Here is a 17318-nt window from a genome sequence, read left to right as displayed (position 1 = left end):
GTTAGATGCTGAAAATAATGTCTGTGGTTAACACAAGTTAAAGAGAGTTTTGTTTTGTTGTACAGCATAAAATACATAAATTTTGAAACATTTGTGTGTCTTTAAAAAAGATGGTTGCTTACAAGTGAACAAAAGAGACAAAAAAAGCATCATCCGCCGAACACAGATTCACAGCCTTGTTGTTTTGGTGATATAAAAGTCATGCATTTGATGATAGCCTAACATTAGTTTGTCACTGCCATGATTGTATTTATGCTTCAAAAATCATAAAAGTGATGTTCCTTTTTGAGTTTATTTTTTGCAAAATCCAAAATCCAATGGAAAAATCCAATATATTTTTTTGTTGTTGTTTGTTGTTGTTGCTACAATTAAATGTCAAACTGCATCACTCTTCTTCTATATAATTGTATTCTGTGTCTTACAGGTTTGATTGGATTCTTTGTCGCTTTTGGAGTCATTATGGGGAAAATGGGTGAAAAAGCCAAGCTGATGTTGGAGTTTTTCAACGTCCTAAATGAGATTATCATGAGGCTTGTTGGTGCAATTATGTGGTAAGTGCTGTCTACTACAGGCCTCACTCCACATTCAGTGACATTGCCAGACCACTCCCCTGGTTTTTGCTTCCACTGCAATGATAATGACGTAGAGTTCCTACAGCTAGTTTATACGATATACCAATATATCCAAAATAATAACGAAGGTACCTGCAAACATGTGTATTTGATGCAAAAACTAATCCTAATCATAAACATATCTGTCTTCAGGTACTCTCCTATTGGTATTGCCTGCCTCATCTGTGGAAAGATCATCTCCATCAACGACTTGGAGGTGGTTGCGCGGCAGTTGGGGATGTATATGATCACTGTCATAGTAGGCCTCATCATCCATGGCGGCATCTTCCTACCGCTGATATATTTTGTGATAGTAAAAGAAAACCCTTTCACGTTCTTCATGGGAATATTCCAAGCTTGGGTCACAGCACTTGGAACAGCGTCCAGGTAAGAGAGATTTCTGCCTTGGTTTCTGTTCTATATTGTAAGACTCTCTGATGCTGTAGAAGTAAACCCTTATCTTCAAAGATAAGTCCAGCTATCTTTGAACAAATGTGTAGTCAATGTGCAAAAGTAGGCATGTTCTTCTTATTTATTTTAGCAATATTTTCTCTGAATTTCTAACAGTCATCTCACTTTGGAAGCAAGTCAGATGAAACATTCAGGATCAGAATCAACATGTCCTAATATAATAATACGTATAAAATCATACAAAGTAGCACTATGACATTACAAGAACTAGCGACCCTACCAATTAGGCTAGGTTTAGGGAAAGCATGGTCACGTTACATACTTACGCCTTTCAAACCTGGTGTTAAGCCACCTTTCACAAACATTTCAACCTTTGAAACCTAAAAATTTTGGTTTGCTTTCTTACAAAAAAAATAAAAATAAATAACATTATGAGCAACTTGGCAAGATATGTCATGTCATATAAGATATGTCAAAAGTAATAGTAAAAGGTCAAAATGAAATGAAATTACCTGAATATTAGCTGGGGAGGATTATTAGTTAACTAAAAATGGGGAACAAAACTATTATAATTCATATGCAATGTGTTTAACATTATGTTGCAGAAAGGGTTTTTTTTTTATTAGGTAACTTGTTTGTTTTGGGTTTTTTTCCATGCCTTTTGTTTGTTTGTAATTTTCCTCTGAATTTTTACCAATTTCTTGATAATTTCTGGGCCCTTTCTTGTTAAGCTGCTTGTTGTCTTCTTTTCATGATTTTGAAAGAAATCAAGCCAATTTGCTCAAGTTTCAAAGGGTTTATGTAAAGTGACAACATGAATGAGGGTGCGATGTGATGTTACATACGTGCGTAGCTTAAGAGTCAACACTGACTTTTGGTTTCACATGGGACACAAACAGAGTCTCCTGGGCCCAAGTCCTGTGTTTGTTTGCCACATCCATCTACCCCAAATACCTCCCTTCGCAGACTGATATATTTTTGATAGTAAAAGAGAAACCCTTCCAGTTCTTCATGGGAATATTTCAAGCTTGGGTCACGACTGTCAGAACAGCATCCAGGTATGATTTCTGAGCTCAGGAGGACTGTCTCTAATTCAGGTTTCCTCTCCAGTGCGCTGCATGTTTTTTTGAATACCCTGATTTCCCTTTCCCTCCGTGGCCACATGGTAAATAACAAAAGTAACCTTTATTTCAAAAGTAGTCTTACCAGCGTTGGCGTCTCACTTTGCCTCTATGTGGGATAACTTTCCTGCACTAGATGTTTTATTAATGACATCGATGCACTCTTTCCCCTCCTGGGGTGAGCTCAGTTCTCTCAAGCTCTGGCCTGCTCCGCCATCTGCGAGAAACACTTATTAATTATCAGACAAAAAAATAAAATAAAAAACACAAAACAACTGCTGAGTCACAACTGCTGTTTTCTCTATGAGATTCACCCTCAAAGTGAATTTAAACTAGTATAACTTTTTGTTTCTTTGGCGAAGTGAAACTCATGAAAGCCTTAGCCTATATTAGTCTATTTTATGTAACAAATTAACAGTGAATAAATTACCATAGTTCACAGTGGATTTATGTCAGTATGAATAGAAGAATAGTGTAATTAAGTTTAAAAACTATTGCAACATCAAGTGTGACCCAGTCCGAATAATTCTCAACGGACAGTCTATAATAATTGCTTGAGTTCTGTACTTCTGCAAGTTTTCAGTGCCAAATTGGGTGCAGAGTTTGCAAACTGCAAGTTGTACGTGACTGTCATAACAGAGCAGTTTTTGCTGTTTTTTTTCCGCAGTGCCGGGACCTTGCCTGTCACGTTCCGATGCTTGGAGGAAAACCTGGGCATTGACAAGAGAGTAACACGCTTCGTCCTTCCAGTGGGTGCCACCATCAACATGGACGGCACAGCTCTTTACGAGGCTGTGGCTGCCATCTTCATCGCTCAGATGAACGGGATTGTCCTGGACTGGGGCCAGATTGTTACCGTCAGGTGAGACTGTGGCTCATTTGCAGGGTAACATTTTGGCTATAAATTAGCTAAAATCTGCCTGAACAAAAGAATACGAATAAAATTTCAAGTTATATTCCTACTACATTAATATTGGTGAATCATGGACACGCCTGGTGCCATCTGGCTGTCTACCAGCCTATAATACCAACGCTGTGTGGCATGTTCTCATACCAGTTGGACACGGAAGGTGGCTTTCGGCGTCACGCTCGTACACCGACAGCACTGACAGAGTGGTGCTAAAATGTTTTTGAAGGGTGGATTAATCTGTCTTCTTTTCCATATTTTTTAAAATGTAAATTCCCACTCAGTCATGATCAAAAAGTGGTGATGAAGGTTCGAGCATCACTGTAAACATGGAAAGTGTGGAAACTGTTAGCTCTGAAGATTCCAGGAAGATGGTGTTATTTCATTATTGTTAAATCTTTGATTAATCAGGTGGAGATGCAATTGAAAGGTATTTCATTGCATTTGTTTTATTCATAAGGACAACACACATTAATCAACGTTTTTGTAAATGTGCCAGCGTTAGCCATCAGGCCAGTTTTCAAATGCAGTCCTTTGGCAAGATGTTTTGAAACCTATAAAATACATAGACTTGATATAATACTGCATTTGTACTATGTAAAAACATTTAAAGATATACAGTACACGGGGGTAGGCACATTCCTAGTTGTGGAGTTATGGTACTATTGTAGATATATTTCTTGCAGTCAATCTTAGAATCAGTTTCATAAAGATCATTTTCTTGATAATGGTTAAGCGTCGTGGATTCATACACTTCATACTGCGATTCATTTGTCATATCAGATATTAAATTTGTCTTCATACCATTTGTTTAAGAAACACAGTGACTGAATAATAAAAGTGTTTAGTGGCAGTTTCAGCTTGTGGTTTGTCCTCGTGCTGAGAGTTGTTTCTGCTTTATATTTAGTATGACAGCCACCCTGGCCAGTGTCGGAGCTGCCAGTATTCCCAGTGCTGGACTTGTGACCATGCTTCTGATCCTCACGGCGGTGGGGCTGCCCACTCAGGACATCAGTCTCCTGGTTGCTGTCGACTGGCTGCTGTAAGTTCAACATCAACCCAAAAAAGCTTTTATTAAAAACATGCAGGCACATTTTAACACCATGCAGGAGTTTCTCATCTCTGAAAAAGCCATCACACCAATGTAGAAATTTACAATCTTATGTTTAGATTGTTTATGTTTACCCCCCAGAAATCTCAGAATGAGACCAGAAACTCTAGAAAATTAGGGTTTATAATGAATAACAGTAATTCATGGCAGTTCCAAATCATATCTTCTCAAATTTTTCCAATAATCCAGTATCAGAAAAAAATCTCAGTTTCCTTCACTGTAAAGCTGCGTACAGCTCACTTGGCTGGTTGAACAGCTGCCTTTCTGTTGCTGTACAGTCTTAATGATGTAAATGGCATTAAAAATTACCTAAAACCCCATCCTCCCCAACATCCTTTAAAGGTGCAGTATGTAGGATTTAGTGGTGTCTAGTTTAGTTTAGTTTAGTTTAGTTTATTTAGGATCCCCATTAGCTGCTATTATTCTTCCTGGGGTCCAGTTCATATTCATAACGTAAGAACATGTAACAAAACAAAGCAAAACTTAAAATAATAATAGCAGTTATAATAAGTATTATTATTATTATTTCAACAACAAACAACAAATAACTTCTAAAAGAAGATAATTCTAATAATGATAATATCTATTAAAATCTTCTTTGTAACACTTCACAAACACATTTTCCTTTTTTCAGAACCTAATTGCTTCCTATGTTTTGTTTTATTTATATATGAGATGCCATTTTTACAATTAGTTTGAAACACATTTTACTGGTTCTTTGCGTGATGCACGTAAGGAGTGAATTCCATCGATACGTTGCTCTGTACCTTGCTGTTCGTTTGATTGCATTCATGTTTGCTCTTGGCAGAGTAAAGTCACCTCTTGCATCATGTCTGTGTTTATCTGTACTGGGTGATATGTTCTGGTATAATATGTCCGGCACCGTGGAGGAGGATCTGCTCCATATGTAGATAATGACGTGCTCATTCTGAACTAATGAAACACAACACTAATAACGTATAACCATGCTTGTTTCTGCCAATATATCCCTGCCAATAATCCTACACTGCACCTTTGACTTCCTTTCACTTTTTAATGAGACATAAATGAATTTAATTTCCTCTTTCAGTTTATTTCTTTGGATTTTTTCCCGGAGAGCCACATGTACACACACAGAATGTGTACAGTGTGGAGCTAAACCACAGCAGTGGCCAAAGTAGCATCAAAACAGATGCTTGAATTTAATTTGGATGTACAGTTTTCTGTTGCTGTGTCTCATTACAGAGCGAGCAGTGAGCATGTTCTTTAACATATGTTCTGTGGGTGTGAAAAATTCATACAACTCTGGCTGTCAGGCTTTGATAACTTTTCTGCAGATGAGTTTTACTCTTGTTATGCCCACTTATTGTCGCCGACGTCTCAGAAACATAACTAATAACATAAATTCAAATCAAAATTAAAACAAAAACAACCTACTTTTTCTTGTTTTCTGTTTCTCTCATTGATTATTTTCTTCTGTCTTTCCCACCACTTTCCTTTTTGACATGCAGCGATCGTTTCCGTACCTCCGTTAATGTTGTCGGGGACTCCTATGGAGCAGGTATCGTTTACCACCTCTCCAAACACGAGCTCGACTTGTTTGACCAACAGGCCCGGATGGAGGAGTTTGACATGGCAAAGACACAATCCTACTTTGAAAATAACACCAATCAGAATGTATACGCTCACCACAACTCAATCTTGATAGACGACTGCAAGGTACATTTCACGTTAACGGACATAGAGACTTGTATGTAGAGAACCTCCCCAGCTTTGTGTCTGTGTTCCTCTTTCTTTTCCTTTCTGTGTTTGTGTTTCTTTTCTGTGTCACTCTTTATATTGGTGTTTTTGTGTCTGTGTGAATAGTACATTTCATATTTTCATTCATGAAAATGGTTTTAAAAAGTGGTGAAAAAGCAAAATGAATATTTATGTATTTATTCATTCACCTATTACTTATGAAAAAACCATCAAGTCATCCGACCCACATGACAACACAGGTTGTTTGTGCCTATCCTCTAATACGACCCACGAGAGTTTTTTCTTAAATTACGCTTCAACTGGTGGCAGACAATCAACATATCCTTATACGTAAATGACAAAAAGGTTTGTTTGCAACATATATAAAGGGCAACTGTTAACAGTGTCAAATTAAAATATATTTTGCATTTGGCGTCATAAAAAATGTAATCTTTATTCAAAAATGTCATTCAAAAGTTTGATTTACATAACTAAATGATGCAGAGCCAGTTATGTTATGTAGTTGTGGTGGTAAAACAGTTTGAAACAATGTTTTATTTAACTTAAAGGAAATTCTTAAAGATGAAAAGTAATAAAGTAGAATTAAGGAATATATTTGATTAGGCTTAACTGACGCTAATACCAGATATTAATTGGATTTTTTCACATTTTCTAAATCTGAAAACCATTTTTTGTGACCCAGATTTCTCTTTGCAGTCCATCTTTATTCATATTTCAAACATTTTTCCTTAAAAACACTTTAATTTCCATATAAAACTATGTGGTTACATTTCGGAAACCATGGCCTGGGTTTAAAAAAAAAATAATAACAAAAAGCATGTTTCTTATGTATCTTACATAATTCAAGTATGGTACATTAGTTAATTTTGCATATGGTCCTATAAAGTCCTGTGTTTGTTGACCTATTTGTCAACACATATCTTCAAACTTCAAGGAAATTGAAGCTATTTAAATTTGCTACTCATCACCTGACTTCTCCTTTGCTCTTGTCATAATGACTATTGAAATTAGAAGTCACCACCTTACAATAAATGTAAATATTGATCGTAATTAGGTGCTTGCACAGACAACCTATGAGGTTGTTTTTGTGGGGAGGACATTCCTGAAAAAGCAGTTTTTGTGGTACCAAAATTAAGGTTTGTTTTATTTGATATTATACTTTTTTTTTTCATCTCCAAAAACCAAATGAAAGTGTTTACTTAAAGCATCAACCATTCCTAATGCGTTGTCTTGTACACAATTATATTTGACTTGTATTTTGTTGTGGCATGTTTTGATTTATTAAGAAACTGTTTTTTATTTTTATTTTGCCTACTTAATTGGACATGTATTTGTGGCAGCCCTGACCAAATTACAGTTTTCAATCATTGGCCAGTTTTTCAGAGTTTTTGTAGCCAGTGGTATACATAAAGACTGCTTTCACCATGTTTCATCCAGTGATGAAATGCCTCTCAAAGATCCTCTCCTACCAAAATTGTAGTTAACAAGCACAAATGTTCTTTTTAGAGAGTTTCACTCATACAGTAGAGTTTTGTTGGTAGTTTCTTGTCTGTATGATGCGACTCTGGCATGCTGATGCTAAAGTTGCATTCTAACTTTTGATGACTGAGTATTGTAATTCGGTTGGGCAGAGAATCCATAAAATACATGGCCAACTCTGTAAAAACTTCTTGTTTTGCATAATCTTGTAACTGACAAACCACCTCAACATGTAAACAGCATCACTGTATCAGTGTATCAGTGTATGACGTGACGTGATTTCAAAGTTGAGGATTCACACATTAACTCCACCCCAAGGTCATTGGCCTGAATGTAATGACGTAATGGTTTCTCTGCTCCCAACCGCTGACGGTGTGTAAATGATGGTGCCTTGGCCCAGTAGTTAGATGTTCTCGATAATTGCTTACAGGTTACCATGGGCAAAAATGGCAAGACTGCAGAGTTCTCTCTTGTTGAGGAGGGACCATGGAAATGCGAGTAAAGCAGGTCCAGATGCTGCTGCGCCTTACCCTGAGTTCCAACAGCTTTTACTTTCTGCCGACATAAATATCAACAAAAAAATCACAGAAAAGAAGATTAAAAAAAGTGAAAGTTAGAGTCGACTGTACCACAACAGTCGACCAGTCTTTTTCTTTCAGTTACCCATCAGGGCAGCAACTGGAGCAAAACGTCAGATGACTCACAAACTTATGTTAGATCTCGCAAATGCACTAACTAGACACAAACTGTAAAGAACTGGTGCATCTCATGCACTTTGTGCGGAAGAATAAATAATTCGGTTGACAACACTCAGGGCCTTACTTGGTGTTGCTGCAAGCTTCCTGTTCTGTCAACGAAAGAATTCATCAACCTTGTGCAACATCTCATTTTTCTTTTGTATTGAAGCGTTTTGTTTGTAGTTTAAAGGGCAGAGAGATGATATGTGGATGTTTGCTTTTGTCACTTACATTTAATTCAAGGACCAAATAAGATAAGCTGGTGCAAAGGACTCTTAACAAATGTTTCAGATCTGACTTCATTACTGAATGGTTGGTACTATCAAGATGTCGCTCTGTCTTCTCATGAAATGTCCATAAATACCAGAGCAAAGGTTCAAAATGTTGCAGACTTTGTTTATGAAAACACATCATGGACTGAAGGGAACAGTGCTCTGTGTGGCATTATGATGTAAGTGATGGTTAAACACTGCGTTACCTTTGACTGTTTGACTTATGGGATTACACCATGATGTCACACACACATGGACAAGCCTAAGAAGCGCAGCTTAGGACTTAGACCATAAGAGCCAAGCGTGTGTCCTCTAAATGTGGCAACAAACAGCACAGGATGTGTTGCAGGGAGCTGGAAAGCTGAACATACTTGAAGGGTGCCCTCTCACTTATTTATTGTTTTGTATATATGTTCTTTATGAGCGAAGCACTGTTTCTGTTTGTAGTCAAAAAGTATGCCTGTGTACTGGAATTTCTGTGTTCATGTGTGTTTCTGAGAGCAAGAGGATGATTTAAGAAAGTTGGAAGTCCAGCAAAAGGGGAAAAAAAACAAGCGAGCGTCTCTGAAACTCTCAGCAGGCCTGTGCATTGCTCTGTGTTTGATTTCAAACTGTTAATTTCTTTACTATATGACAACCTTGCCTTGACTATGTCAACTGCAGAGTGCACTCAATGTGATGACATTTCTGGATAAAATGTACCACTATTCATTTCGATAGGTTATTACGAATGACATTTTAGAAGTTCCTCCACCTCCCACTCAGGGCTACGGTGGCTCATTTAAATTTTGCACTTTGTGGTATTTACACAGTGTTTATTCAAATACAAATAACAAGCTTGTAATTACATGTAGAGCTGATTAGCTGTGGTCACGTCTGTTTAGCAAGTGCACATGAAATTCTGCCTCCAGCACTCACGTAAATCTGAAGCCGTAACAAGGTCATTGGATGTTGGCTTATATATGTACTTTTTTTTTCTTAGTTTAACTCCTTGTAGCAACTCTGTTCAAACTAAGGTGAAAACTGGATTATTTATTTCTCTTTTCATATAAGCTATGGCTTATATAATCATGTTTAAAGTGCCTCCTTGCACTTTGTGTATATACTCTCTTTAGTGTATAAATCAAATGTATATAGAATTTGACATTTTATGTCATCTATCAGTTGTTTTTGCTATGCTAAACGTTTCTATAAAGTCTATATATATATATGTAATAATGTTAGTACAATGTTAAAGGTTCAGTGGATAAAATTTAGGGGGATGTAGTGGTGATGACTGCAGATAAAAACACTGAATGAAGCAGTTTCATGTTACAAGTCTTTGTTACTCCAATACTAGTTGGCATTTCAGAGACTGGCCGCTAGCTTAACACCTGCTAATGTGTGCTCCCCTTTTTTTCGCTTATGACCCAAATGTTCAGAAAGTTATTACTGGGACCCGAATTAACCGCAGAGGTCTCTTCCTCTACAAAACAAATGGACCTAGTGATTTATACTGGTAAAATCGCTGAATGAAGCAGTTTTATGTTCAAAATCAGTGTTTCTCCAATGCTGTTTGGCATGTCAGAGACAGGCTGCTGTAGATTTAAAAATCATGATTTTTATTTTTAGGTGAAAATACACACACACAAAAAAACATAGGTTACTTATTGTATTATATTTCTGCCAATATATACCCCTAAATCCTACACACTGGACTTTTAATTTTTCTTTTTATGGGCAACTAGCTGTCTCAATAGTTTGTGAGTAGGGTTATTTATATACAAAAAATGCATTCAGTTAATGTTTTTAAAAAAGACACCTGAGCGACAAACGTTTGCCAGGGAAGAAAGCCCAATATCCCTCACCTGTTTAATGAGGGAATGTTGTTATTGGTTATTAAAGGGTTATGAGCACATTAAGGCAGTTTTGTGTGCGTGGATTATTGCAGTTGGCAGCAGTGTGTCTACACGCTGTGACACCTCTGCCAGCCATCCAGAATTTGGCTCAAGCACTGCATTCCCCCAAAATGGATGACAGACATCCTAAGTAAAAATGATAATACCCTGATTCAAGTCAAAAACCCATTATCTATATCACTTTCCCATCTATTTCATTTGTTATTGGGCCTTGATCGAAATATGTTCTTAGTCAACTGGATTAGTATAGCAGTGTTTTCTATGAACATGTGTACAATCTTTAGATAACAAAACCTTTATTTTCTATCCTTCTTTTTGTTTCTATGCACACATTGATCCAAGAATGTATTCAGCATATTTTCTGGTGTCTGACATTCACTGTAATGCAAAACGTCTTTTGGCTGTGACTGACTAAATGCAAGTAGGATTGAATGCACATTTACTAAATAAACCATAACAGAGCACAAACACCATTTGTCAGGCGAACGGATTGAACGTGTGTAAATGTTTTAATACTCCTGTGTAATATTAATGGAAACAAAATAAATGTTTATTGATGAGCTGCCGTTGTGTTTATTTCTCAGGCATGTGATACAGAATATGTACATACAATGCGTGCATGTCGCAGCAGCTGAAGGGCTGTGTAGGCTGTCAACAAATGAGTTAGTGGGCTGAGCACTGTTTAGCACTCTGAGCTTCTTTAATGAACGCGGGGGAAACAACAGAGCAGCTTATTATAAATTAGAATCATAACACAGTTATCAATAATATTATTACAAGGATATTTAAAATAACCTTACACAGACACTTAAAAAGACTGGACATAGAATCATTGTCTTGGGTCCATTATAAGATCTGTGAAAAAAAAACATACATTATTTACAAAAAAACCCACAAAATAAAACACTGTTAAGACTTTGTTTTGAAATAAATGGCATTTGTGCATATCATACATGACCAGTTTTGTATTTATTAGTAAATACAAGAGTTGATATTGCAATAAATGTAACAAAATATTGCTGTGATTTCAAAATAAGGGTAGAGTTTTTAAGAGTCAGCAGGAAAAGCTGCACCGTGATTTTGATGCAGACTGGGCTCAGAGCTGGGAAAGTCTACAGAAACCTTTTTGCTCAGCAGCTCAGACATATTTGTTCCTCAAAATTCATTTGCTTCAAACACGTTCTCGTGGTTCTGCGATGAGTCTCACGCCTCCATAGGGTGTGTTTCTGAGCCTCAGTGTGATGAATAATTCTCTGGAAGCTCATCCAGGGGGATGACTGTGTACTCTGCCGCCTTTCCATTCTCCTTGGGCTTTTCTGTGTGCAGGAATGTCTCCATCTCTAGCTCCCTCTGCTGGTTTGAGGAGTTGGTTTTGGTCTCAAGCTGGGAAGCATTGCTTGGTCCATTCCACCTGGACAAAAAGAATTAAACCCTTAAACCTCTGCAATGGAAATGGTCTGGTCGTGCCTATGTCTTTGTTATTTTCGTGTAATGTGATGTAATTTCTCGGAATATCTTCAAATGATTCATCCTCCTAAAATCTGTACAACCTCTGCTAGAGGTTATATAAGTCAAACAAGGGAGTAACTAGTTAGCTACATGTAACAGGGTACAGTAATTAAATTACATATACATGTAATTGTAATAAGTCACAGTTACTGAGAAAAAAAATTGAAATTAAATTACAGTTGCTGATCAAAAATGTGGGGAAAAAAATGTTTTCATTAAAAAGTTAATATGTCCAGTAAAACATTCATTTTGTTGCTTTATGCATTTTTCCATGCAGAAATATCTTCTTTAGGCATACTTTTCGGCAACAATGGGTCAGTAAAGCTGTTGACACAAATTTGAGTGCAACACTTAGGCTATGCACTTACATTTTAGGTTTTTTCAGCTTTATTTCCCAGTTTAGAACATTTGTTAGAGAAGTAATCAACTGTAATAAGTTTAATTATTCTGAAAAGTAATCAAAATAGTTATGTAATTTAGGCCTTTAACATTTTTAACAGGGCATCTTGTAATCTGTAGCCCATTACGTTTCATAAGTAACCTTTCCAACAGTATTTATAAACCATATTCATTGTTGAGTGTTGAAAATGTGTTATTAAAAAATACTAAAATCTAACATTTTTTCAGCAGATTTTGCAAAATAACAAAACAAAACATACTGGTCCAAGTAGAAACCTAGATCAAATATTTCCCAACATAAGTTATTTTGAACCACACACATTAGTGATTTTTTTTTTTTTTTAAATATGATCTCTTATTTGCAGAGTGCAGAAGCGTTGTGTTGGATTGGATTCATAATTGATCCCGTTTGCGCATGCGCGTTTGGCACCGCAGGTAACGTGGCGTAATGACGTCATTTCTTGCGTACAACGTGACAAAACGGAAGACGGAAACTATTTGATCGATAAACACGTAACAACATTATGCGAATAATGCTCTCCTGTGGCTGCAATTACTGCGAAATACGACCTTTTTCACCGCACGTAGGCGTGAGGTAAGGTTATATAAGGTCATGACGTGATGACATCAAAGACAGAAGCCTTAACTTTCTGTTGTAAAAAAAAAAAAGGAATGTGACAACCTTTTGCTGCTTTCCAAAGCCTTTCATAAGTATTTAAACCTTTGAATCCCCCTCCAAAAAAAAGTGCAGTTTCTTTCAAAAACTTGGGGGAAAAGGCAATGAGCAACTTGGTAAGAAATGTTATAAAAATTGCAAAAATAAGTAGATTTATATATATATATATATTTTAGGAAAATATGTTTGTAATTGTCATAATTACATATTTACAATTATTACTTTATGAAAGTCTTCTTTGCCTTGTTTTTTCTTTCTCTATATATTTTTTTTGTCATTTTTGTACTTTTTTGTTTATGTTATTGTGATTTTTTAAAAATGAATTTCTTCCTGCATTGCTCATTGTCTTGCCATGTTTTTGAAAGGAATCAATCCAATTTGTTCCAGTTTCAAAGGGTTAATACAAAACTCAAAAATAACTTTCTTTTTTTTTTGTTACTGATTTTAAAGTCTTACTTGTCTCTGGTGGCAATGGCAACAAACAGCATTATCAGAGCTGCAACGCCAACGATAAAACCGACGATGATGATCCAACCTGGGGATACAGGAGAGCAGCAGTTAAGAACATGGACTGGGTTCAGCCAGAGTTAAATTATGCAAAAAAGCTTCCTTTTTTGGACTCACCTGGTGTACTGTGACCTTTGTTCTGAATCTCCCCATTCCTGCTAGTTTCACCTATTTGTGGCTCTTGGACTAAGAAAAGAAAAACACACGTTTAGAATCTACCATAGTCAATAAAAAGACATTGTGATAGTAATTGTACCCATAACTATTGAGGTATAGTATATTTACCATCATCTTTTGAAGGCTGAAGCATTTCTATCATTTTTGTCATTTTTGTAGAAACTGAGACGGATCCTGATTCGTCATCTGATTTGTTGTTCTCTACAAACATTCTTGGAGCCGTTGCTTTGTTGATATCAGCCAAGGGGTCATTCATGAGAGCTGGATACTCTTTGGCAGTAGTTGACACTGTAGTGATCCCCATTTCTGATCCAGATTTTTCGCCCGACCCCAGTCCTGATCCTTCGTTACTTGGAAATCTCATTGATCCAGATCCTTCGCCAGATCCTAATCCTGAGCCTTCACCTGTTGAAAACGTTACTGGAGCTTTTGGTCCGGGGGAAGCAGTCGTGGAGGTCGATGATGTAGTGCTAGAGGTGCTACTGGAGGTTGTAGAGAAGTCATGGAGTCCATCTCCAGACCCTAAATTATTACTGGGAGAAGCGGGGTCAGGAGCTTGGGAACTTGAGATGTGGTCTGGGGACGTAGACTGAGGGCTCAAGGTAGAATTCAGAGTTGTGCTTAAAAACTTGTTGAACAAGGAGGTCATGGACTCATCCCCACTGCCTTCAATCACGTCACCGTATTTGGAGTCAGCAGACGGCTGCTGGGATGCTGGGACGGTTGTGTTTCTTTTGGGTGATTCAGTTGTGCGTGAGGGGGTAAAAAGGTGTTCGACGAGGAAGCCGTCCGTCACCGCCTCTCTGATGACTTCATCCTCAGCTTTGGAGGGAATCTGGGTCACGGCTAGGACAAGGACAAACAGAAAAATCCACCTTGAGTGTTTAACTACTCGCCCTGACATGAGCGTAAAGGAAAGTTACAGAGGCTTTTTGATGTATTACAGAATCGCCACACAGAGCTCAAGAGCTTCGCCCCAAATTCTTGTATAAACTTGCATTCTGTGCTTCTTTGATGAGGTGTGGTGAAAGACAGTAATGATTAACTTGGGTGACTAATGGTCCGTGAATGGGGTAACAAAAGAGAGGAGACCTCATCAAAGCATCAGTTTAACAAGAGCACTCTTTTGACACACCCATTGCAACAGAGTAAACCATGACTGTTCTGTTCCTGTGTTTTCGTTGGAAGGAAGCCATCGTCAGGGTTTCGTGCCGTTAACGAGGCGCAAGCAGGAGGACAAATTAGGCAATGTACTGTATAATTAATTTTTGCTCATTAACAGTGTTGTTTTTTTTTATATTTCATAGCATATTACCATAATGAGTAGTGGGAAAAAAGTGTAAAGCGTTAAGTATTGACTCAAGAATTGTACGTATATACAATTTTCAGGTTGAGTATTTCCATCTTATGCTGCTTTTTTGTTCTACTCCACCACATTTCAGAGTAAAATGTATTGTACAATACTCCACTGTATTTGACTGACAACTAAAGCTATAATTTACTTCTCAAAATAAGATTTTACATTTTAAAAAATACATGATATGCTTGCAAAATGCAACACATAATGCATTACAAAAAAAACAAGCAAACAACAACAACAAAAACAGGGGTTTCCAAGTTTATGAATTTAAAAACTTCTTAGATCATTTAATTTTAATTACATACTGTATAACATTATCAGTTTCTCCTATTATGAAGCATTTACTTTAAATTTTGATACGTTCAATACATTTTGCTGATCATACGTCTGTACTTTTACTTAAATAGTATTGTAAATACTTGTAATACTACTTGTAATAGAGTATTTTTATGTTGTTTTATTGTTTATTTACTCAAGTCAGCGATCCCCCAAGAAGCGACAATCTGCCTTAAAAAATTTTTTAAAAAGTGAAAATATAAACAAAAAGTGCCTCAGAATCGAATCACACATCTCCCCTTTCCCGTTCTGCTCAGTCACGTTCAGCTCCGATGTTTTTCCCTATAAAGTTACCCGTCGCCCAAACTTGTGTAACAGCTCTTTGCTGATCTTCGGTTTCACCTTACTCCCGACACACGCATTAATGCGCCTCCTGGAGCAGCTCAGAACATTATACAAAGATCTCTGTGTGTAATCTGGAGTTGCCGGTGAAACCTGTGCACCGATAATGAAATACTACTCTGGTATTCTTACTGAAAGAGTTAGGCCTGGTACATAAAGAGCATCTTAGGCAGGGAGGGGAGTGCTGACTCACGGGGTAAGAAAAAGGACACCATGGGAATTATTGAAATTTCAGAGGTCTTTGTAGAAGAACTGCTGTGTTTGTGAGACTGCAAAAACCCATAACTATGGCCTCCTCGGAGGTGAAAGAATGTCATTTTCTAAAGAATTTCATGGACCACAGGTGAATATCATACACAAGGATAAACGCAGAAAAAATCTACCTGGATTTTGGTTTTAATTTTACAGTTTAATCCTATTAAACAAAGTCACACGTCTAATAAAAACACATCAAAACTCAGAAAATATGGTGCTGTTTATGTGTTTGAGAGAGATACACTGTGAAAATCTGACAAAATGAATAAAAAGACTTTCACTTACTATCAACAGGTGTAGAGTGGACAACGGCAAGAAGTCCAAGAATAACCCCAAAAAGAAGATTCCTCATCTTCATACCAGAAACTTCTGATTTAGCCATGGTGGACTGTCAGCGAGCTGGAACTACTTGGCACACTAAACTAATAATGAAGCGGATGAATCATGCCTTTTTATACACCAGCAGGTAGGTGTTACATCAGTACAACAATGTCTGGCGACGCACAAACGCACACAGGAGGGCTGGCACACCTGTGAACACACCCTCTACCTCACACACTTTCTCACGCTTTTTTTTTACCTTCTTCCTCAGGCACAAACAGATCCCTTGGCACAACACACAAACACTCATGAAAAACAATCCAGTATTGCAGGAAGTTAATTGGTTGTCAGATTTGCTGGAAAATGAAGGATCCCATTCCTCCTTCATTTCAGTGTTATACAAAAAAAGAATGACAACAAACTGCACCTTAATGTTTAACAAGACCATAAAATAATACATGGCAGCCCGATTCTAACATTAATACAACAAAAAAATGAAAAGAAGAACCAGAAAAGCTGAATTTATTGTCATTTTCTTCCACAGTTGCTCAGATACCAGCTGAAAAGCAACCTAAGAAAAGTGGAAGGTAAAAGGTTAGATATAAATTTAACTGAATAAAAATAAAATGCCAATTATCTGACTGGTTAATGCCAAATTTCCCAAATTCTGTAGCAACTGCTGCAAGAAGAAAATAAGAAATGCACATGTTTTATTCACACAATGAGAAGGTAGAATATTTATATGTACATTTACAGATATACTTGCCTCAACATAACAATCAGTAATAGATGCAAATACATACATATGTTCTTACAAACATGAATACTTTTGCATCTACGTACATAATTGCCCAGCTGGGCATACTACTCATTGATTTTATATTTTTATATGTATATACAGTATATATACATATGTATATATATATATATATATATATATATATATATATATATATATATACACACACAAACAAACATACACACATACACAGACACATACAAACACACACACAGACTCACACTCTTACAAACTTGCATCCATCCATCCGTACATAAACACACATATATACACATGGTTATAATAAAGCTTACCTTTGTATTCTTTGTTAGACAGAGTGTACAGACATCACTGTAAAAAATGAACAAACA

The 17318-nt window shown here is 36.8% G+C and overlaps 2 protein-coding genes across 5 annotated transcripts in view; one reads left to right on the top strand and one right to left on the bottom strand.

Moving 5' to 3' along the window:
- The window catches only part of LOC121943411 (excitatory amino acid transporter 2-like), a 33139-nt gene extending 22292 nt beyond the window's left edge, over positions 1–10847 (top strand). For all 3 annotated transcript variants that reach the window (XM_088091123.1, XM_088091211.1, XM_088091179.1), the window contains 6 exons: positions 425–551; positions 765–998; positions 2811–3005; positions 3958–4092; positions 5652–5859; positions 7811–10847. In XM_088091123.1, the coding sequence (XP_087947249.1) occupies positions 425–551; positions 765–998; positions 2811–3005; positions 3958–4092; positions 5652–5859; positions 7811–7882 (971 nt within the window). In that variant the 3' untranslated portion in view covers positions 7883–10847. The remainder of the gene's footprint in view (positions 1–424; positions 552–764; positions 999–2810; positions 3006–3957; positions 4093–5651; positions 5860–7810) is intronic.
- LOC121946241 (uncharacterized) lies at positions 10837–16276 on the bottom strand. 2 transcript variants are annotated; one of them, XM_088091317.1, is made up of 6 exons: positions 16134–16276; positions 14073–14401; positions 13664–14024; positions 13496–13564; positions 13328–13406; positions 10837–11698 (listed from the first exon to the last, which is right to left on the bottom strand). In XM_088091317.1, the coding sequence occupies exons 1-6, from the start codon at positions 16228–16230 to the stop codon at positions 11521–11523; spliced, it is 1113 nt and encodes a 370-aa protein (XP_087947443.1). In that variant the 5' UTR covers positions 16231–16276; the 3' UTR covers positions 10837–11520. The 2 variants fall into 2 exon arrangements, with proteins under 2 accessions (XP_087947443.1, XP_042346675.2); XM_042490741.2 differs by having other exon boundaries at positions 13664–14401.
- Between the last annotated feature and the right edge of the window lie 1042 nt (positions 16277–17318).

The sequence above is a fragment of the Plectropomus leopardus genome, chromosome 1, assembly GCF_026936395.1.
Source record: "Plectropomus leopardus strain MGB_pleo_1.0 chromosome 1, ASM2693639v1, whole genome shotgun sequence".
In the NCBI taxonomy this organism is placed as follows: Eukaryota; Metazoa; Chordata; class Actinopteri; order Perciformes; family Serranidae; genus Plectropomus; species Plectropomus leopardus.
The sequence above is the reverse complement of the archived record's forward strand: the minus strand, read 5'-3'. Positions and strand labels throughout refer to the sequence as shown.

Bases quoted from the DNA above. Each gene is read 5' to 3' on its own strand.
- LOC121946241 (XM_042490741.2), bottom strand. From the start codon at position 16,230: ATGGCTAAATCAGAAGTTTCTGGTATGAAGATGAGGAATCTTCTTTTT. The intron at 14,402-16,133 runs GTAAGTGAAAGT...TCCTTGTCCTAG, and splicing joins CCACTCTACACCTGTTGATA to CCGTGACCCAGATTCCCTCC. The intron at 13,565-13,663 runs GTAAATATACTA...TTCTTTTCTTAG, and splicing joins TCAGCCTTCAAAAGATGATG to TCCAAGAGCCACAAATAGGT.